This window comes from Denticeps clupeoides, chromosome 10, assembly GCF_900700375.1.
Source record: "Denticeps clupeoides chromosome 10, fDenClu1.1, whole genome shotgun sequence".
Taxonomy (NCBI): Eukaryota; Metazoa; Chordata; class Actinopteri; order Clupeiformes; family Denticipitidae; genus Denticeps; species Denticeps clupeoides.
The window spans coordinates 18,121,992-18,140,919 of NC_041716.1; the positions used below are offsets into that span (position 1 = coordinate 18,121,992).

General features: G+C 43.1%; 3 protein-coding genes across 4 annotated transcripts in view; all 3 read right to left on the reverse strand.

Moving 5' to 3' along the window:
* Positions 1-726: 726 nt before the first annotated feature.
* lad1 (ladinin) lies at positions 727-8,203 on the reverse strand. The gene is made up of 13 exons (XM_028994368.1): positions 8,080-8,203; positions 7,746-7,868; positions 6,578-6,839; positions 5,491-5,555; positions 5,282-5,411; positions 5,111-5,188; positions 4,899-4,942; positions 3,993-4,035; positions 3,864-3,907; positions 2,121-2,187; positions 1,919-2,038; positions 1,366-1,446; positions 727-842 (listed from the first exon to the last, which is right to left on the reverse strand). The coding sequence occupies exons 1-13, from the start codon at positions 8,115-8,117 to the stop codon at positions 741-743; spliced, it is 1,197 nt and encodes a 398-aa protein (XP_028850201.1). The 5' UTR covers positions 8,118-8,203; the 3' UTR covers positions 727-740.
* Positions 8,204-9,112: 909 nt separating this feature from the next.
* Positions 9,113-12,006, reverse strand: tnni1a (troponin I type 1a (skeletal, slow)). Of its 2 annotated transcripts, XM_028992683.1 has the most exons (8): positions 11,947-12,006; positions 11,458-11,492; positions 11,376-11,382; positions 11,188-11,229; positions 10,825-10,956; positions 10,270-10,359; positions 10,017-10,193; positions 9,113-9,395 (listed from the first exon to the last, which is right to left on the reverse strand). In XM_028992683.1, exons 2-8 carry the CDS (start codon positions 11,469-11,471, stop codon positions 9,291-9,293), a joined length of 567 nt encoding a protein of 188 aa, XP_028848516.1. In that variant the 5' UTR covers positions 11,472-11,492; positions 11,947-12,006; the 3' UTR covers positions 9,113-9,290. The 2 variants fall into 2 exon arrangements, with proteins under 2 accessions (XP_028848516.1, XP_028848518.1); XM_028992685.1 differs by lacking the exon at positions 11,376-11,382 and having other exon boundaries at positions 11,188-11,231; positions 11,457-11,492; positions 11,947-11,997.
* Positions 12,007-14,191: 2,185 nt separating this feature from the next.
* The window catches only part of dnah12 (dynein, axonemal, heavy chain 12), a 30,677-nt gene continuing 25,940 nt past the window's right edge, over positions 14,192-18,928 (reverse strand). Inside the window, exons 68-74 of the mRNA XM_028992681.1 lie at positions 16,475-16,663; positions 16,256-16,359; positions 15,961-16,165; positions 15,213-15,350; positions 14,654-14,745; positions 14,483-14,550; positions 14,192-14,385 (exon numbers count right to left, since the gene is read on the reverse strand). Of these exons, the coding sequence (XP_028848514.1) occupies positions 14,192-14,385; positions 14,483-14,550; positions 14,654-14,745; positions 15,213-15,350; positions 15,961-16,165; positions 16,256-16,359; positions 16,475-16,663 (990 nt within the window). The remainder of the gene's footprint in view (positions 14,386-14,482; positions 14,551-14,653; positions 14,746-15,212; positions 15,351-15,960; positions 16,166-16,255; positions 16,360-16,474; positions 16,664-18,928) is intronic.

The following is an 18,928-nucleotide window of genomic DNA, read 5'->3' on the forward strand; positions in this document are numbered from 1 at the left end:
ACCAAACACAATAAGTATTGGTGAGCTGCAATTTTTTCATCACTGTCCTGAATCTGCAAGCATGTCAGAGAAAATTAAAACAAGTGAACATCGATCATGTGAATCAGCGGAACATTTGAAGACCCACAACATTTGAACTGAGCTCATGCTATGGGTTCTGCACTAATGAAATGTGGATAACAAATAGTCGAAAGGTTTCAAATGCTGCAACTGGAGAATAGCAACTATTATTCTCCAGAGTGCATTAGAACATAGAGAAGTGCTAAAGGCTCTATTTTTATACATGACATTGCATGAACGTGATGATTTTAGAAATGAATCAGTAAGGCCAATGGATGGTGCTCCTGGGCGCTCAAGTCCTCCTGCTTTCAAACTTTGAGCTCTCCACTGCAAAATATAAAGAAACAGCAAGAGACCAATTATACCGTAGTAAACACCATTCCGGTAAACAAATATAACGTTGCATCAAACTGTTTAAATCAAAGTGTTTGGCCAATAACCAGCAGAACATCTGAAATGTGCTGAAAATGAGTTCTGTCCTTGACATCAGTAAAGTATGACTTCAGGATAAGATTACTGTAAAAACCTTTGATTATGGTGAATGTGGTCAGTGAAAGGTGCATTTTTGATCACATCTTGGTTAAGCAGGTTTCATGTCAGGTTTATCTTCCTGCCTGAGTTTGTGGAAGCAGCTGGACAGAATGAGCAGAACTTACTTTTTTTTTTTTTCTGGTGCTCGGTTACTTGTGAGCCCGGCCATGTGGTGATGGTGACACTGGACTCTTGTCGTCTCCCTTCTCAAACGCGGTCTTCTTACTTAGGATGTCCACATGCCTCAGGTCCTATGGGATAAATCCAGCAGGATTTGCTTTACGTTCTGCATTCACCTTGCGAATCAGCCGGACGAACACTGTTTGTGCCAGCAGTGCTTGTAAGGGTCCTTTGATTTAAGCAACTGCAATGCTGAATGTGCCAAGTGCATTTTATTCGTATAATAAATGTAAAATATTACCACATTAATCCAAACATTTTTTATGTAATCTGATTGACTGCCATGTAATTTGTCTTCAGTACCTGATTACATTTCAAAGTAATCTGTCTAAACATAGATATGGACACACACACTCACACACACAGCAGCTATTGAGATATTCAGTTATATTCTCTTGTGAGTTGTAAAATGTCGAATGTTCACTAAAAGGGGATCGAGAGTGGCACAGATTACAGAGTAACACTGCCATCTAGCTTGTACACTAAGTTTCCTAATAATCTTATTTTAACACCACCCACATTATACTTTTTGAAAAGAAGAAATAAAACATTTATCTGTCCATGGCTGTTTGAAAGTGCTTTTAAGATACTTACAACTGAATTGGAAAACGATGACTTGTTTTGTACCCAGCGGTTGATTCTCTCAGAGATTCCAGGGGAAAGGTTGCGATGGTCCTAAAATTACAATAATATTCATAATACTTTATATTTCATCTACATAATTCAAACTGACTTTTAAGATTTCGATTACGACTTTTCATCGTAGTATAGTTTGTAGTTGCCGTTTTGATGAATCTTTTCTGTATTTTCTGAATGTGATATAAATGGCCATTTATAAAAACCATGGTTCATAAAAACCACGGGCATGACTTGAGCAGACCTGGAAAACCTCCTGGTAAGCAATCCTCCAACAAAGCCAAGAACTAATCACAAGCAAAGAACTAGTCATGTCAGCGCACCCTCACCGTGAAGACCTGAGGTCATATTCACACCAATGACCTTTTATATTCATTTTGACCCCCCTTTCCAGAATTTCATTTAAAATGTGTACACACAGCTAATTTACTACCTATTCTATTTAAGCATTTTTGCTATTACCTTTTGTATTTTAGTAATTTGTAAGATATTTTAGTGAAATGTAACTTACTGCAGGGTGGCCTTCTCCACTTGTCGGCTCCTTCTCAAAAATATTTCTTATCCTGGACACCTCGTCTGCCATAAACACAGCCTTGTGTGGGACAGTGGGGGACTTGACCGCCTCCCACTTCTGAAGAGAAAGACATCACGCAACTAAAATCCAAGCAAATTCAAAGCCACGCCGAAAGGCAACAGGAGACGGGCCTGCAGACCTGAGCAGCCTGGGCGAGCTTCTCCATTTTCTCCTGGATCGAGCGAGACGACAGCCTCTGCCTGGAGCTGAAAAGAACCAAGCCAATCATTCCCATAAGCATAATGAAGGCAGAGATTCTAAATGATAAAAAACAGATGATACAGGGAGTGCAGAATTATTAGGCAAATGAGTATTTTGTCCACATCATCCTCTTCATGCATGTTATCTTACTCCAACATGTATAGGCTCGAAAGCCTACTACCAATTAAGCATATTAGGTGATGTGCATCTCTGTAATGAGAAGGGGTGTGGTCTAATGACATCAACATCCTATATCAGGTGTGCATAATTATTAGGCAACTTCCTTTCCTTTGGCAAAATGGGTCAAAAGAAGGACTTTACAGGCTCAGAAAAGTAAAAACTAGTGAGATATCTTGCAGAGGGATGCAGCACTCTTAAAATTGCAATGCTTCTGAAGTGTGATCATCGAACAATCAAGTGTTTCATTCAAAATAGTCAACAGGGTCGCAAGAAGTGTGTGGAAAAACCAAGGTGCAAAATAACTGCCCATGAACTGAGAAAAGTCAAGCGTGCAGCTGCCAAGATGCCACTTGCCACCAGTTTGGCCATATTTCAGAGCTGCAACATCACTGGAGTGCACAAGGTGTGCAATACACAGATACATGGCCAAGGTAAGAAAGGCTGAAAGACGACCACCACTGAACAAGACACACAAGCTGAAACGTCAAGACTAGGCCAAGAAATATCTCAAGACTGATTTTTCTAAGGTTTTATGGACTGATGAAATGAGAGTGAGTCTTGATGGTCCAGATGGATGGGCCCGTGGCTGGATTGGTAAAGGGCAGAGAGCTCAAGTCCGACTCAGACGCCAGCAAGGTGGAGGTGGAGTACTGGTTTGGGCTGGTATCATCAAAGATGAGCTTGTGGGGCCTTTTTGGGTTGAGGATGGAGTCAAGATCAACTCCCAGTCCTACTGGAAGCAGTCCTACTTCAAGCAGTGGTCTGCATCCTTCAAGAAAAACATGATTTTCATGCAGGACAATGCTCCATCACACGCGTCCAAGTACTCCACAGCGTGGCTGGCAAGAAAGGGTATAAAAGAAGAAAAACTAATGACATGGCCTCCTTGTTCACCTGATCTGAACCCCATTGAGAACCTGTGGTCCATCATCAAATGTGAGATTTACAAGGAGGGAAAACAGTACACCTCTCTGAACAGTGTCTGGGAGGCTGTGGTTGCTGCTGCACGCAATGTTGATGGTGAACAGATCAAAACACTGACAGAATCCATGGATGGCAGGCTTTTGAGTGTCCATGCAAAGAAAGGTGGCTATATTGGTCGCTGATTTGTTTTTGTTTTGTTTTTGAATGTCAGAAATGTAGATTTGTGAATGTGGAGATGTTATATTGGTTTCACTGGTAAAAATAAATAATTGAAATGGGTATATATTTGTTTTTTGTTAAGTTGCCTAATAATTATGCACAGTAATAGTCACATGCACACACAGATATCCCCCTAAAATAGCTAAAAATAAAAACAAACTAAAAACTACTTCCAAAAACATTCAGCTTTGATATTAATGAGTTTTTTGGGTTCATTGAGAACATGGTTGTTCAATAATAAAATTATTCCTCAAAAATACAACTTGCTTAATAATTCTGCACTCCCTGTATAAGGGATGGATGACCCTAAATGATATGAAAATTATGTGTGTATGTGAAGTTATTGGGGTTAGCTCACTTTCTCTGGAATGATGAAGGCTGATCCTCCTCTGGATTAGACATCTGTAAGTAACAAAAGTTTCTTAAGAGACAGAGAGGAGCAGAATCTGCAACTTTCAAAAAAAAAGAAGAAAAAAGTACTTCCTACCTTACTGGAATCAAGCTTCTTAGATGCGACCCGGACGCTTGCACTGTTGTTCAGAAATTTAAATAGCGTTCAGTGAACAGCTGACTGTCAAAACCAGCACTTGTTAGAGACAACTCAGATATCACAATAAATATGCATGAACAAATACATTTAGATAAGCAAAATGGCCAGATTATGACAGAATTTACATTATGACAGGTGAAGTTATCATGTTGCCATGGAAACCTATAAAGTGTCATTCAGTTTCATGGACAAGACTCTGGATCTACTTTAAAACGGACATCTGGATTACAGACTGCCGCCCTTGTGGTATGTTCCTGGTCAAAAGAAGGACAAAGCAGGCCGGTGCCCATGTGGACCAGTGTCCACCACCTATGCTGGACAGATGAGCTTCAGAACTGGAACACGGAGCAATGGAAGAAGGAGTCCTGCTCTGATTAACCATGTAGATGGTTGGGTGACGGATGTGCGTCACTTACAGCCAGCAGAAGAATGAGACGTTTTGGACAATGTCCTGATGGGGAGCCTTAGACCACTCCCTTTCAGCAGAATGTGGTTTGAGGTGTTCTCCAGATCTCAGTTCAAATGTGGGACGTGCTGGTCAATAGAACTAGTTTTGTAGGTCTAGGTCTGACGGGTCCACGTCTTGACGGGTCAGGGCTTTTGTGGACCTACTTCATATTAGGTGTGTGGTGTTAATGTTATGGCTGATTGGCGTATTTGAAAGTGATTTTCACACAGTAAAATGTGTCCTCTGCATTGAAGCATCACCCTTGGTGAGCAGTGGGCAGCACCTCAGTGGCACCAGCAAGCTTTCGATTATGAGACCGCTAGGCCACCACTGCCCCCTTTCTGATGATGACTTTTTTGAACCTTTGCGTAACATGTACCATGATGTTACTGTACCTCCTCTGTAGCGGCACGGTCTGCTCCTCTTTTTTTCTCAGCATCTGTCAGGTTTAAAAAACGAAAGTGTTTGGTTAAGAGCTGGTTTTTGTCGGCCTGGCCGTCATGGCTGAATAAAGTGCTGCGTCTGTGTTAATATTGACACATGCAAATTGTTTCTTGACAGAAGAGGAGCTGTGCAGAACCCCCGCGGATGAGGTAAAGCCTGTTACCCTGAAGGACGCGGTCCTCGAGCTCTGTCGCGCGAATGCGGGTTTGGCGGCTGGTTCAAAGTTGGCTGCCGTCCCGTTCTGACGAGCGAACAAATGAACGCTCCAGTTTAGAATATCGTTCCGTTTTTGTTAATAGTGCTTCAGAAATGGGCAGGTCTGCGGGCATCTGACCTGCACGTCTCCGTTCTGTGTTGGGCTCAGAGGAAGTCGGATGCTGGAGGTGTAGAAGGCGTCCGGGCCACCGGGGCTGCCTGTCTCAGCGGGACATGTGGGACTCTTATCGAACGAGATTGAAAGGGAGCTGCGAAAAGACAACAGGTGAGGAACAGGGTAATGTCCACGTCTCCACCAACACCATCCTGATGGGAAATGTTAAATACCTCACAAATTTCCTTGAAGACCCGCTTGAGCTTGTGGGACCTGAGGCTGGGTCCAAGTCTTCCTGCTGCAACAGAACAACACACACGTTTAACCCGGAGCGAGTCCGGTGAGAGGAGCCGAGGTTTTCCCTCTGTTAGTGGCGTTGATGATTAACCCCGCCCTCGCTGCTGGTGGTCCCCGGTGGAGGGGTGTGTGGTGAAATACTGACCCCCCCGGCCAAACACTTAACCCACTCAGACCCTTCCGCCTGCGTTCCTGCTTTCACAGCCTCCACACAGATAAAAGAACACAGGAGCCTGACGGCACGTTTCAAGCTGATGATGTTATGCCCTATCTGTTCAAATAGCAGGGTGGTAGTAGCCTAGCGTGTTCGAATCCCACATAGTACCATTGTGTCCCTGAGCAAGACACTTAACCCTGAGTTGCTCCAGGGAGACTGTCCCTGTAACTACTGATTGTAAGTCGCTCTGGATAAGGGCGTCTGATAAATGCTGTAAATGTAAAATGTAAATAACATTAACAGAACATTACAGATCACGTTTAGGTGTGGCCTGTCATGGCTGCCCACTGCTCACTAAGGGTGATGGATTAAATACAGAGGACACATTTAGTTGAGTCAGCGTATGCTGTGCTGCAGTGTTTCACAATGACAATCAGTGAGAGATCTTCCTGCACACTGAATGCCTCTAAACAGGGTTCTTTAACATTTTTAGAAAATAATTCCCATGACTTTTCAATTACTCAAAGGCAATTTTCATGACCATAAATTCTCTCAAATGTGAAAAAAAGTCAAATTTACTTATGACAACCCTGAAAAGCTTGACTTAAACGGCAGTGTTTCTTCCTCCAAGTTGACGCAGCACGAGTAGAACGTTCATGTTCCGGCACAGATCCTCAGCTGTAACTTACATGGCTTTTAAATATAGTACGTGGAGGTGATGGAATATGGAAGCGACGTACGAAGAACTACGTGACATGGTTGACTACGTAAAGCCAGCAAAGATACTACAGACCTGCGCTAGCTTTAAACGTTGTAAACGTTGTAAAAACGTTCCTCGTGCAGTCTTACAGGATCCATGTACGTACCTGAGCACGGATGCTGGCGGGGCCGGTCGGCGTGTCCCGGGACGCCAAGGTGCGTCTGATGGCCGTGTCTTCTCTCACGTCCCCCAGGACGTCCACCCTGGCCTCCCCGGGCCACTCCTCGCCCTCTTTCCGCTGGTGCTGCAAGATCTCCACGTGCCGGTTCCTCCGGCGCTCATCCCGAACGCGCAGCATCTCCACAAAGTCCATCTGCAGCTGGGCGAGCTCGCCCGTCTCCTCCTTTTCGGCCAGTTCCTGTGTGCTGCTGGCGGCGGCGGCATGGACGACAGAGGAAGAAGACATGTTTGCATTGAAAACCGACACCGAGACGTAGAACCTGTGCAAGGAACACCTTGGAAGGTGCAACAGAAGCGTGAAGAAGCTGTTTATTCTGCTGACACAGCAGCAGCATTAAGCCAAGTGTGGAACTGGAATTCAGTACAGTCTAAAAACCATATAGAAATGTAATGGAATACCAAGAACATGAAGTACATTCTGCTTCGTTAATACTGTACAGGCAAAAAGTTTGGACACACCTTCTCATTCAACGTGTTTTCTTTATTTTCGTGACCGTTTACGTTGGTAAATTCTCACTGAAGTCATCAAAACTATGAATGAACACATGTGGAGTTATGTACTTAACAAAAAGTGGAGACCCGACCTCCACAGTCACCGGACCTGAACCCAGTCCAGATGTAAGTAAGTCGCTTTGGATAAACTCCTCTTGTAAGTCGCTTTGGATAAAAGCGTCTGCTAAATAAAGTAAAGTAAAGTAAAGTAAAGTAAAGAGATGGTTTGGGGTGAGCTGGACCAACAAGTGCTAAACACCTCTGGGAACTCCTTCAAGACTGTTGGAAAACCATTTCAGGTGACGACCTCTTGAAGCTCATCGAGAGAATGCCAAGAGTGTACAAAGCAGTAACCAGAGGGCGGCTATTTTGAAGAAGCTAGAATATAAAACATGTTTTCAGTTATTTCACCTTTTTTTGTTAAGTACTTTACTCCACATGTGTTCATTCATAGTTTTGATGCCTTCAGTGAGAATCTACCAACATACATGGTCATGAAAATAAAGAAAACACGTTGAATGAGAAGGTGTCCTGTACTGTATATATATGGAATATATAGTTTATTGAGAGCTGTGTAGCTGTGTTGAAAGAGAGGGCCACACCCCGTCCTCTCCTGCCTCACTTCGCCGTCATCTGGGTCCAGGCTGGTGCTGGGGTCCCGCGTCTTCCTCCTCCTCTCTCGCTCCACCTCCTCCTCATCCTCAACGGTCCACTGGCGGGTCAGACTGATCAGCAAAACACTTTTTTTTTTTCTTTTTTTCTCGATCACCGACATGCATTTCACATTTCACGAGTTTTTTTTTTTTTTGCCAGATTGCTGCCGTAATCTTCTCTCGTTCAGGGACCACGACATCGTTAAGACGTGAAAGATAATTGTCCCTGATCGTCGCGCAACGCTTTCACTTTTCATTTGAAAGACGGGACGGGACAGCGTACCTGGACAGCGCGGACCAGTTCTTCCGACTCAGCGACATGTTCCCAGCTCGGCCGGCGACGGCGACGGCGATGGTGGCGCGCACGGGCGCGCGCCCGTGGTCGCGCGCGCGCGCGCGCGCCACCTTTACCCCGCGCACCTGTCGCGCGTCACGTGTTCCGTCGAGCCGGAGGTGCGAAGGGCTGTAAATACCTGCTTCCGTGAAATGCTGTGTCCAGATATTATTATTAATAAAACCATTTTCAGCGCACGTCGTTCATTCGAATAGTCGATGATTATCTATTCAGACCCAATCCGTGTCGCTTGGGGTGAAAACAGGGACATTTCTAAATGTTTATTTCATCATGATTGATGTTGGAGGTTTGAGGCCTGGGACGGCGTCGATCCTGCGCGACTGTGACTGTGTGGCTGCTGGTGGCCGCACCTTTCAGTGTGAACAGGCCGCTGCACTTTGACCAGGGAAACCTGCGGATCGACTTCTGGAGAAAAGATAAAGGTTTTTACGAGGATCACCTTTGCAAAGTCAATACGGCGACTTCTTACGTTTGCCCGCGGCTTGGGATAAATGTTTGTGGGGAAGATGCTGCAGACGGGGCTCGCCTCTCCATGCAAATTCAGCCATTCAGTCGTTGGCTATGTTTGCTCCAGTCCACCCTGTGAGTTGCGTTGACCAGAAGGCCGCGCCCAACCTGGCCAGAGATATGGCACAAAGACGAAGGGCTGGGGAATGACGTGATTGCACGATAAGCCGCCTGCAGTGGCTCAGTTCGAAATAATATCCGCATTGAGATGAAGGGGAAGAATCCTAAAGTAATATGAGGAGTGGAAGTTCAAATGTTTCACATGGACATGCAAAAGACGGATGTGACTGCTAGTCTGTTTGCAAATTCTGTAAAAGTGACATTTGCATATATATCAGATGTAAAAAAATATATAGATTAAATACGCATGAATCAATACAAAATCAATATGCACTTGTCTTTATTGGAAGTCAGTGACATGATGCAATAAAATACTTTTGAAAGCTTTGGGTCTGACAGTGGATGAGAAAAGAGAGCAAAAGTACGGATTCTGGTTCCCTCTGCGTGTCTTTCGTCCGTGTGGTTGCTGCATTAGTACAGTCATGGAAGTAGTTATGGAACGAAGAAGAAGATCCCTGGAGGATGAAGTTCGTGTTACTGTTGATGAGGGCCGTGCAGGTTTGGTTACCCGCTCACTGCGTTGCCCCTTTCGCGGCATCAAACATCTTCTTCCTGCCCTCCATCCCAGACATGGCTTCCACGTTCTTCCTCCAGTCACTGTCCTCCACTGGTCTTTTCTGTAGACAAACCGTTTTCACATAAGTGATCACTTTAGATCACTTTAGATCACATCTAAACCTTTTTCCCCTCTGTGATTAAAAAAGTCGGCCCTTTTATTGCGGATTTCTTTTCTGTTGGCTGGATGCTCAGAACAGGACAAGATGGCCCCTCTGGCTGCAGCAGAAATGACTTTTAGGAGGTACAAAAGCCCATCTCAGTGGGCACAATGTCCTCATTGTCCGCTCTGGCATTTCTCACACCACGCCCACCCTGCATTATCCCCTTAGAATAATCACTCTCGGGGACCAAAGTAAGTCCTCCGGAGCGATTTCTTTGTGTTCGATTTGCAGATGCCCGTGCGTTTGCCCCGTCCCATATTTCCCCAAGTTGCCATTCAAATTGGGATGATGTCATCCATGCCTTGCGGTGTTAAGCTGAGGGTATTTCAGCGGTGCCCAGAAACGCGCCGGCAAAGGGAACTCCTCAGCTTTATACCGTAATCCTAGAAGATAATATTACGGGGCCTAAAAGCAGGAGCGGTCTGGAGGGATTCACAATAACCTTTTCATTAGCTGACACTCGGTGATGTAGGCTGTGAAGGAGAACGAAACCAATGAAGGAGAAAAAGAAACAGCAACCTTCTCTGTGTCCTCCTTCTTCACCGACTTGAGGTTGGCTCGAAGGTCCATGGACACCTTGTGCTTGGACCCCAGGAGTGACCTCAGAATGGCATCTGCAGAGACCCTCACCCTCCTCAGATTTGGCCGCTTAAACTTCCCTCTCAGGTCCAGAACCTTGATATTCAGGTCTTTAATCTGAAATGCGGGGACGGAGTTCAGCAGCAGGCTCTGTGTGAGGAACGCAGTGTAGATCTCACGTAGATGCAGGTACCTCACAAGAGTTGAGGGAGACTTTGGCCTCAATGTCGTAGCGCTCTTCATCCACAAGATCGATCTTTGCATGAAGTTCTTGGCAGAGGCGCTGCCATCATAACAGCAGCAATTAACTCCAGACTTTCAACTCTTAAATGTAAATTTAGGTTGAGCTGCACAAACACAACCTGGTTTTTGGCCCATGATTTACTGACAGCGGGTGTTTAAATGTGGTTGGTTAAAAAAGTGCAAAATTATACTATAACACCAAAATACACCCTGGACATATTAATATCGCTAGTAAATAATTATGTAGCAGGATCCATTCACCCATGTTGATAGTGTCAATATTGACAGGTTTTCTGAATGTGAAAATTTCTGCATAAATTCGGGATATTATGGGTTACTGATTATGGGTCACTGCTTCCCAGGGTTTGGTGATTTTGACCCTGAAGCTCACACTGTGGAGCGGTCAGCAGGGACATACATTCATGCAGACATATATTTTACAGTCTAGACTATGCATGGAACAATTCTAGGCTGGCTCTTGAACCTGAACTTTTGGTCACAGTACCTGAAGTTCAGTTAATGACAGGCCATCGATCAGGACAGGTGGCACCCTCTCAGTCAGGTATCGCTGCTTCTCCTCCTCCCTGTCCAAGATCTCCTGATCAAGCTCCTCCTTTGCCTTGGCCACCATTAAACTCTGTAAAACACACATGGTGCACGTGCTTAAACATTCAGTTAAATTATTTGCACTTCACTTGATTAAATGCAGAGGAGATGTGCAAATGTAGACTGAAGTATCAGTGCAGAGACTACGCTAGAAGAAAGGAACGGAGATCAAGCCCTTCCTTCTGCCTGCTTTGACAGGGCAGGGTGGATTTTAATCTCTTGCCTTCCCCCTGGTGGTGACACAGGCCAACATTTCCCATACCTTCAGCATGAGCTTGCGGGAAGCTGAGATCTTTGACTTCCTCTAAGTACAAATAAAATATACCTGAGACAGCTTAGAATCACATTAACAATTGACACTATTACATATAACAAATTACATAAAATACATTACATATTACATATTCATTTAAGTAATAAACAATGGAGAAATGCAAAAAAAATTCTTACCTCCTGTCTGAAAATGAAACAAAAAAATTTTTTTATTCAAAGAGAATTTTGAATATGTACTGATGTTCTACGAAGTACGTACGGCTGTTCTGGCATTTTAGTCGATGATCTTGTAGTCTGAAAGATAAAGCGAAGTTTAGTTAAGTGACCAGTGATGAGAACAGAACTGTAAATGCAGGAGATGCATCTGAGAACTTCTATACCCAGTAAACAGCAGAAATGGTCTGTAGTTCTGTAGTTCCGTATAAAGCGAAGTGAATAATCATACATACTGATCGTGACAGTCACCTGCATTCATGCTAGGATTAATTCTGCAGGAATTCCACAAGTGGCCGACTTAACACAGGCAGGATTTAAAATTTTGCATATATGTCTGTTACGCTGAGCAAATACGCACATTTTTCCAAAATAATAATTATTCATAATAGTGCACTTTTATGTTAAAAAATTATTTAGAAATAACCACCTCCCAATGTCTGTATTATTTTATATGTTTGGTTTGAACGGAGATGTTTTATTCATTTAAAAGGCTGAATTTGACAGTCGTAAATAATCGGCAGTCGTGTCCTACCTTGTGATGTTGATGTGGTCGACCTTTTCATGGACGCAGGATGGATGCAGGATGTGTGCTCCTCTATTTAAACCCAACTCCCACTGTGTCTAATCTACTAGTACAGGGTATTTTTAGAACCCCCCACCCCCCAACAAACACATACACACACACACTTTTCCCTTTTTACTTCTTTCCCACCCACATGTTCAAGAACCTAGTGCATAGCATAAATGGACGTGTTTAACAGGATCTATCAAACCCAATTTTATTAAATATTGATCGCATATGTAAGGATGACAGCATATAACTTATAAGGGTTACAGTGTGTTTGGTGAAAATCTCCTCGAGCTGTCAGCTAATTTCATCAAGTGAAAGAATGACTTAGAAAACAATGCTATACAATGCTTCCAGAAACCTGATGATCTGATTCATTTAAGCTAATTCGATATGTAACTCTCTGAAACCACTCTCCACAGACAGGGTGCCACAGGGCTATAAAGTGATCCGTCTGTCTCTGTCTGTAATGAAGGAATGAGTGGTGGAATGAAAATTTAGCGAAGATTAGTGCCACGTCCCAGAACAATTTATGATTCGGTGGTGGCTGCGTACCATTTGCCAGAGGCATCTGAGCCATTTATTTATACTGTATGCTTGCCATGGCTTTCTGGGATGATCAGGCAATAGCATACTTAGTGGTTAATGACCACGTAAAATGGACAAGAGTCCCATTGCATTAAGACACTAATAATTAGCACTTATTTTGAGATGAGAGGAGTTATATACACTGATTGATTAGAACAGAAGGCAAGTTTCAATAGGTATATATATTCCATTTTTTAATCTAGAGGTTAGAAACTGGCAACAAGCTATTAAAAGAAAGCCGTTAAGAACTGGTGTTAAGATAAGAAAAAAAAAATGGTTCAAATGCCTCCAGGATAAATTCTGTTCTTATCTTGTCTCAACAGGGCTTGGCTATTCAAGGAATGGATGGATGGCTTGGAGCTTTAGTTGATTATGCTTTTCGTTGGAAACTTTTCACTTGAATTCACATTGACATCACACAGTCATTGCCAGTATTATTTTGAATGACTGACTGGAGGACCCAAGTGTGGGGTGAGGACAGAGCTATCAACAAAGCAAATAAATGGTAGGAAGACGGCCACACGTGCTATTACAATCAGTAATCTGTAGGGTCATGCTGAAGTTCTACAGCCTGTCACTTTCCAGCCAATTAAAAAAAGAAATGGCCAACACAAAAGCAATCAGATAACAGAAGTATTGTATGTGGGTGAAATGCAACAACCAATGAAATGGCATCATGGAATTTGCACTAACCACACCCATGAAAGTACACAAAAGAAAATAGGATCCAGTGTGTTTAAATATATTCAAACAGATCATGTGTAACTCAAGACAAAATGGACCTCAGGCTGACAGCAGGGCTCTAAGCATGGACAGATCCCGCTGATTCAGCGTCCGTGGTTAGGGCCTTGTTATAAGGAACTTTTTGGCATCAGACAGACGCTGCTGCTTTAATGTGGACTGTTCGACTTACCTGTGTGAGTTCGTAGCTCCTGGCAATCACCACAGGCCATGGGGCTTGTTTTACGTCTTCCCCTGTTTTTGCCCAGATGTCCCGTATCTGCACTTCCTTCCCCCACCAGCCCTCAGTCGTGACAACAATTGACAACATAGATTTTATTTTCTTTGTTTCAGTTTATTGATTTGTATTGAGTAAATCGAAGTACACAGAATCTTGTTCATTAATAATTTAACATGGGGCGAGCTTGATGCTGGGGCAAGTCCTGCCCCCTTAAATCAACTATTTAGAAGAAAATAAGATTACCCACAAACTGAATATGGACGAGATTTACCACAGTAGCTGAAAATCTACTGGAAAAGGAACAAAATGTCCCCTCTTGTTCACTCTTTCCCTCTGTGTGCAGATCCCCACTTTCTCTCCACCCAGCGAATCATCCAATCGCGGTTAGTATGAAAATGAGCCGGTGTCAAGTTTCTCGGTAAGCAAATCTTAGCGAGAACTAAAAATACATTATATTACAGTCAGCGGGGGAATATTCCGCTGTTTTTCGGGTCGAGCGGTAAATGATCAGTCAGCAAATACGAACCTCGCCATCGTGGTCAGGACATTTGTGTGCCTCAGTGACCCTAATCTCAGTCTTCTGCACCCTCATATATGCTCGTCTAGAATCGGCCCTGAATAAACGTTAGTTAATAAATAATGAATGAGTTGAAATGTGAGTTAATTATCAAGCTGGCACAGCATGGCCACCCCTCTCTTGATCCAGTGATGTGCCGGTTTGTTGATGGGCAGCATCATGGTGATGACAAAGTTAGTGGAGTGTCCAGTTGTGGACAGGGTGCCCTTGCGCTCACTAGTCTTGTAGAGGGGGCAGCTGTACACATTTTTTTGTTGCTCCATAACTCTTTTATCCTCTGAAGAAACAAACAGGAAAACAGTTCAGACTAAAGTACAGCAGGTTAAGTTTAAGTATGCTCAGCTTGGGGGTACACGGTGATCTGTGGATCTTACTGGGCTTTATCCAGATGATGGGAACGGAGTCAAAGAGGACTCTTGGTAACTGTTCTGCAAGAACGCCACTGCCAGTGAATAAAAACAGGAATATTTCATTTCTTCATCCACACATTCCACACACACACATGTTTGCATGGGTTAAAAGCAAACTGCGAAATGGAATGTAACCTGTTCCTGTCCCACCGAGCACCGTCCAAGAACAGTCCAGAGACATAAACACCATCTTCAGGGGAGGAGTCTGAGGTTTCCACAGGCAACACCTAAATGGCAGTAAGAAAAAAATCTGTTTAAAAAATTTGCGATTGCGAGACTATTACAATGGAGATTTAATACACAACATGACAGGTAGAACAAGGACAGGTAGACAGTGAACAACCCGACAAGGATGGGAAACAACAGGCAACAACAACACAGATATGACAGTGCCCCCAGTCCTAGGCGTGACTCCTGGAATGCCTCTGCAACGAACATCAGATCTGCGCCGTTCGATCATTCCGTGGCTGTCAGGCGACCCCCATCGGCACCTCCATCTGTCCACTCCCACCTGAGCCCCAGAACCCCGAACGGGACAAACCACTCTGCCCTACCTCGCACACCACCAGACTGGACTGGGCCACATGACGATCGAACATGCGTGATCAAACCTGCCATTTTAACAGGGGAGTCCACTGTATTTCAAAATTAATTGAGGCAACTTCATATATTACCTGTCACAGGTATTTATTACCTGAAACTCAAAGTCAAGCAGGTCAATAGGGATGGAGTACTTTCGGGCGTAGTTTTGCATGGCTCCCGTCAGGAAGGCCTGGGTGAAAAAGAACCCTGATATCCAAAACACATGGGGCTTGCTCGTGATGAACCAGTCCTATAGAAACAAAGCAAAAGAAACATGTACAGGGTGGGCCATTTATATGGATACACCTTAATAAAATGGGAATGGTTGGTGACATTAACGTCCTGTTTGTGGCACATTAGTATATGTGAGGGGGCAAACTTTTCAAGATGAGTGGTGACCATAGTGGCCATTTTGAAGTTGGTCATCTTGGATCCAACTTTAGTTTTTTCAATCCAATTACCAAACAACTGCAATGCTTTGCACGTTTTCAAGCCAAGACGGTCAGTGGAGTTACTTTTTTAGGGGAGGGGTGGGAAATTCTCTGGGTGGATAAAATATGAGAAACAGGAGGTAACCTTTCCCCTCATGACAACATAAGGGGACCAATTCTAGATTTGACCGTCCGAGCTGCCTCTCTCTGAATGGTGAAGCAGAATGACCAAAGCACTCTTTATACCTATCACCATTTCTAGCCACAGCAGGACCATAGACAGGCTAGGGAAATTAAATAATCTCACAAATATTCATAATAGGGTCCCTTTAATGGAAGTTCAGAGTAATAAAAAAGTATTGGGGCTTAAAATGTAAGAAATACAGTTTAAATTCATGCACTAAAAAGTCAAGGTCTATGTGTTCTGACCTGTAAAAACCTGAGCCTGGCAAGGAAGTCAGTGATGTAGCTGCCCAGCGGTTTGAGGCTGGGGTAAGACCACTTGGCCCACCTCTCTGGGACCTTTCCCACCAAAAGACTGCCAGCAATTGCCTCCAGGTCAGCATCCATTACCACAAGACCTTTAATGGCCTTCAGCAAATTTTTAAGACTCACACGAATAGTCCTGCACAGGCTTTAGAGATTAAAGAAAAAACAAACATTTTTACAACTTATTTTAAATAAAGTTTAAAACAGTGCTTGTTGGCTGTGTTTTAGCACCTACATGTTGTACCGCTCCATTTCTTGGACAAGCACTGTGTTCATACTCTCTTCGTATAGCACAGGGAATTTGATAAGGGCTGACTCAATGTCGAAATTGTCAGGAAGCTACAAAAATCAAGAACCAAATGGCAATGAGCAAATACCAGTGGTGTGCACATAGAGAAATAACATGATTTAACCAAAAAATAACTACATTTATGAAGGGGTGTGCATGGGTTACCTTGGACAGGATGTCACTGGCAATATCCAAGAGAGTGCTGTCACTAGCTGAGCTGCCCCCAGCTGTTCCACCTGTACCCTGTGTTAGAATCAGTGAATCAAACAGGAGTTTTGTCTGCTGAAGGTCTTTGGAGATGTCCACGTTCTCATGCATGCCAAACACCTCTGGATGCTGGCTTGATGGAAGGGCCTTTTGAAAAAAGAAGAACATGGAGAACATGGGTGGTCAGTGTCAGAGTCAGAGTCGGAGTCAGAGTCAAAACATGGGTAGTACAGTGGGTACGGAAAGTATTGAGACCCTCTTGAAATTTTTATTCTTTGTTATATTGCAGCCATTTGCTAAAATAATTTAAGTTTACTCATTAATGTACACACAGCACCTTGTCTTGACAGAAAAACACAGAATTGTTGACAGATTTATTAACAAAGAAAAACTGAAATATCACATTGTCCTTTATTGAACCCTTGTCTCCTGCTCATTAAATTAGAAATTTTGGAAGAATCTGTGGGTGAGGGTCCCTCAGTGGTGTAGTCAGGATGTATTTTTTTAAGATTCTGCATGCGTTTAGTGACACTGCCATCCTAGCCTTGTGCCAACAGTAAAGCATCCTGAGACCGTTCATGTATTTACATTTAAAGGCTGTACACAATAACACACAAGATAGTACTTGTGAGTGAAATACAGGGTGGGCCATTTATATGGATACACCTTAATAAAATGGGAGTGGTTGGTGATAATAACGTCTTGTTTGTGGCACATTAGTATATGTGAGGGGGCAAACTTTTCAAGATGGGTGGTGACCATAGTGGCCATTTGAAGCCATTGGATCCAACTTTTGTTTTTTCAGTAGGAAGAGGGTCATGTGACACATCAAATTTATTGGTAATTTCACAAGAAAAACAATGGTGTGCTTGGTTTTAATGTATTCTTTTTTTATTCTTTCATGAGTTATTTACAAGTTTCTGACCACTTATAAAATGTGCATATAAATGGCCCACCCTGTATAATGAAATAAAATATGTAAAAAAATAATGGTGGCCATGGGCATGTCTGTAATACGCAACTACGTGACCTAAAATCTCAGAATTAGATAAATCCATAAAGAAATCTCATTAATCATTGTCATGATGGCTGGAAGGAGGACGCATACGCACGACGTCACAGAACAGGAGTTTAACATTAAATCAGGAAACATAATCACACGAGACTAACATGAAACTCCGGTCTGAACGCCGGACCTGGAGTAACCCCTGCCAGACCGGATCATGACAATCGTATACAACTGTCACGGGTGGGCTGGACATGGCGATGAAGGAGGACGCATTCGCACGATTTCACAGGACAGGGGTTTAATACAAACTACACGAGACAAGGGAACATGAACACGCACAATGACCCGACGGCGAACAGACACGGACAGGATAGTTTTATACAATTATATATATATAGACAGCAGGTGAACACGATCAGGGAACATTACACAGGACAAACATGAAACTCCGGTCCGAACTCCGGATCTGGAGTAACCCCTGCCGGTCCGGATCACGACAATAACCCATATAACAAACATCAGCTGAAATCCTGGCTGCTTAACATAATTTAACACTAGCTATGATCTCATTTATTCTTTGTTCTCTGTTTAGTACTAGTAGTACGTTTACTAAATCCTTTACACATGAAGTGAATAGTTATTTAAAGACAATTAACAGTACAAATTACATTTGAAAAATGAAATTTCCTTTAGCAAAGTTCTTTAGGAATCCAATAAAAGATTAATACATGAAATTAAAGAATTCTTCGTCTGAGGAATAACCAAATAGATAATGGATACTGGATTCGGATACAGTAATGCTTGCATTAGCAGTATTGCTTGAAGTGGCTTTAGCTTTATCATTAGTTTTAGGTTTTATGTGTGTACTAATGTGATTATTCCACACAATGTTGGAAGGCTTTCCCCCCCAGAACATCCTGGGAGGGCAGAGGATGAGATCTCCATCAGGACAGACCAAATGGCTTTGTCATAGTTTTCAGACCATAGTATTCAGACATTTGCTGTGACACTCATATATATTTAACTCAGATGCTGTCCATTTCATCTAATCATCCTTGAGATGGTTCTACGCCTTCATTTGAGTCCATGGTGATTGGACTTGGTTAGGAAAGCCACAACCCTGTCTATATAAGACCTTACATGTAAGGGATATTCAGGACTAATACCTTCTCCAGAGTGCTCAGGACCTAAGACTGGGTTCTTTTACTTTTTTTTTTTTTTTTACTTTTTTACTTTTTCTCTGTTAATAAATCTGCAAAAATGTCCACAATTCTGTGTTTTTCTGTCAATATGGGGTGCTGTATGTCCATTAATGAGGAACAAAAATGAACTTCCAAATTGCTGCAATTCAACAGGGGGTCTGAATACTTTCCGTACTTACAGTAGTTCAACTCTCCCATCCA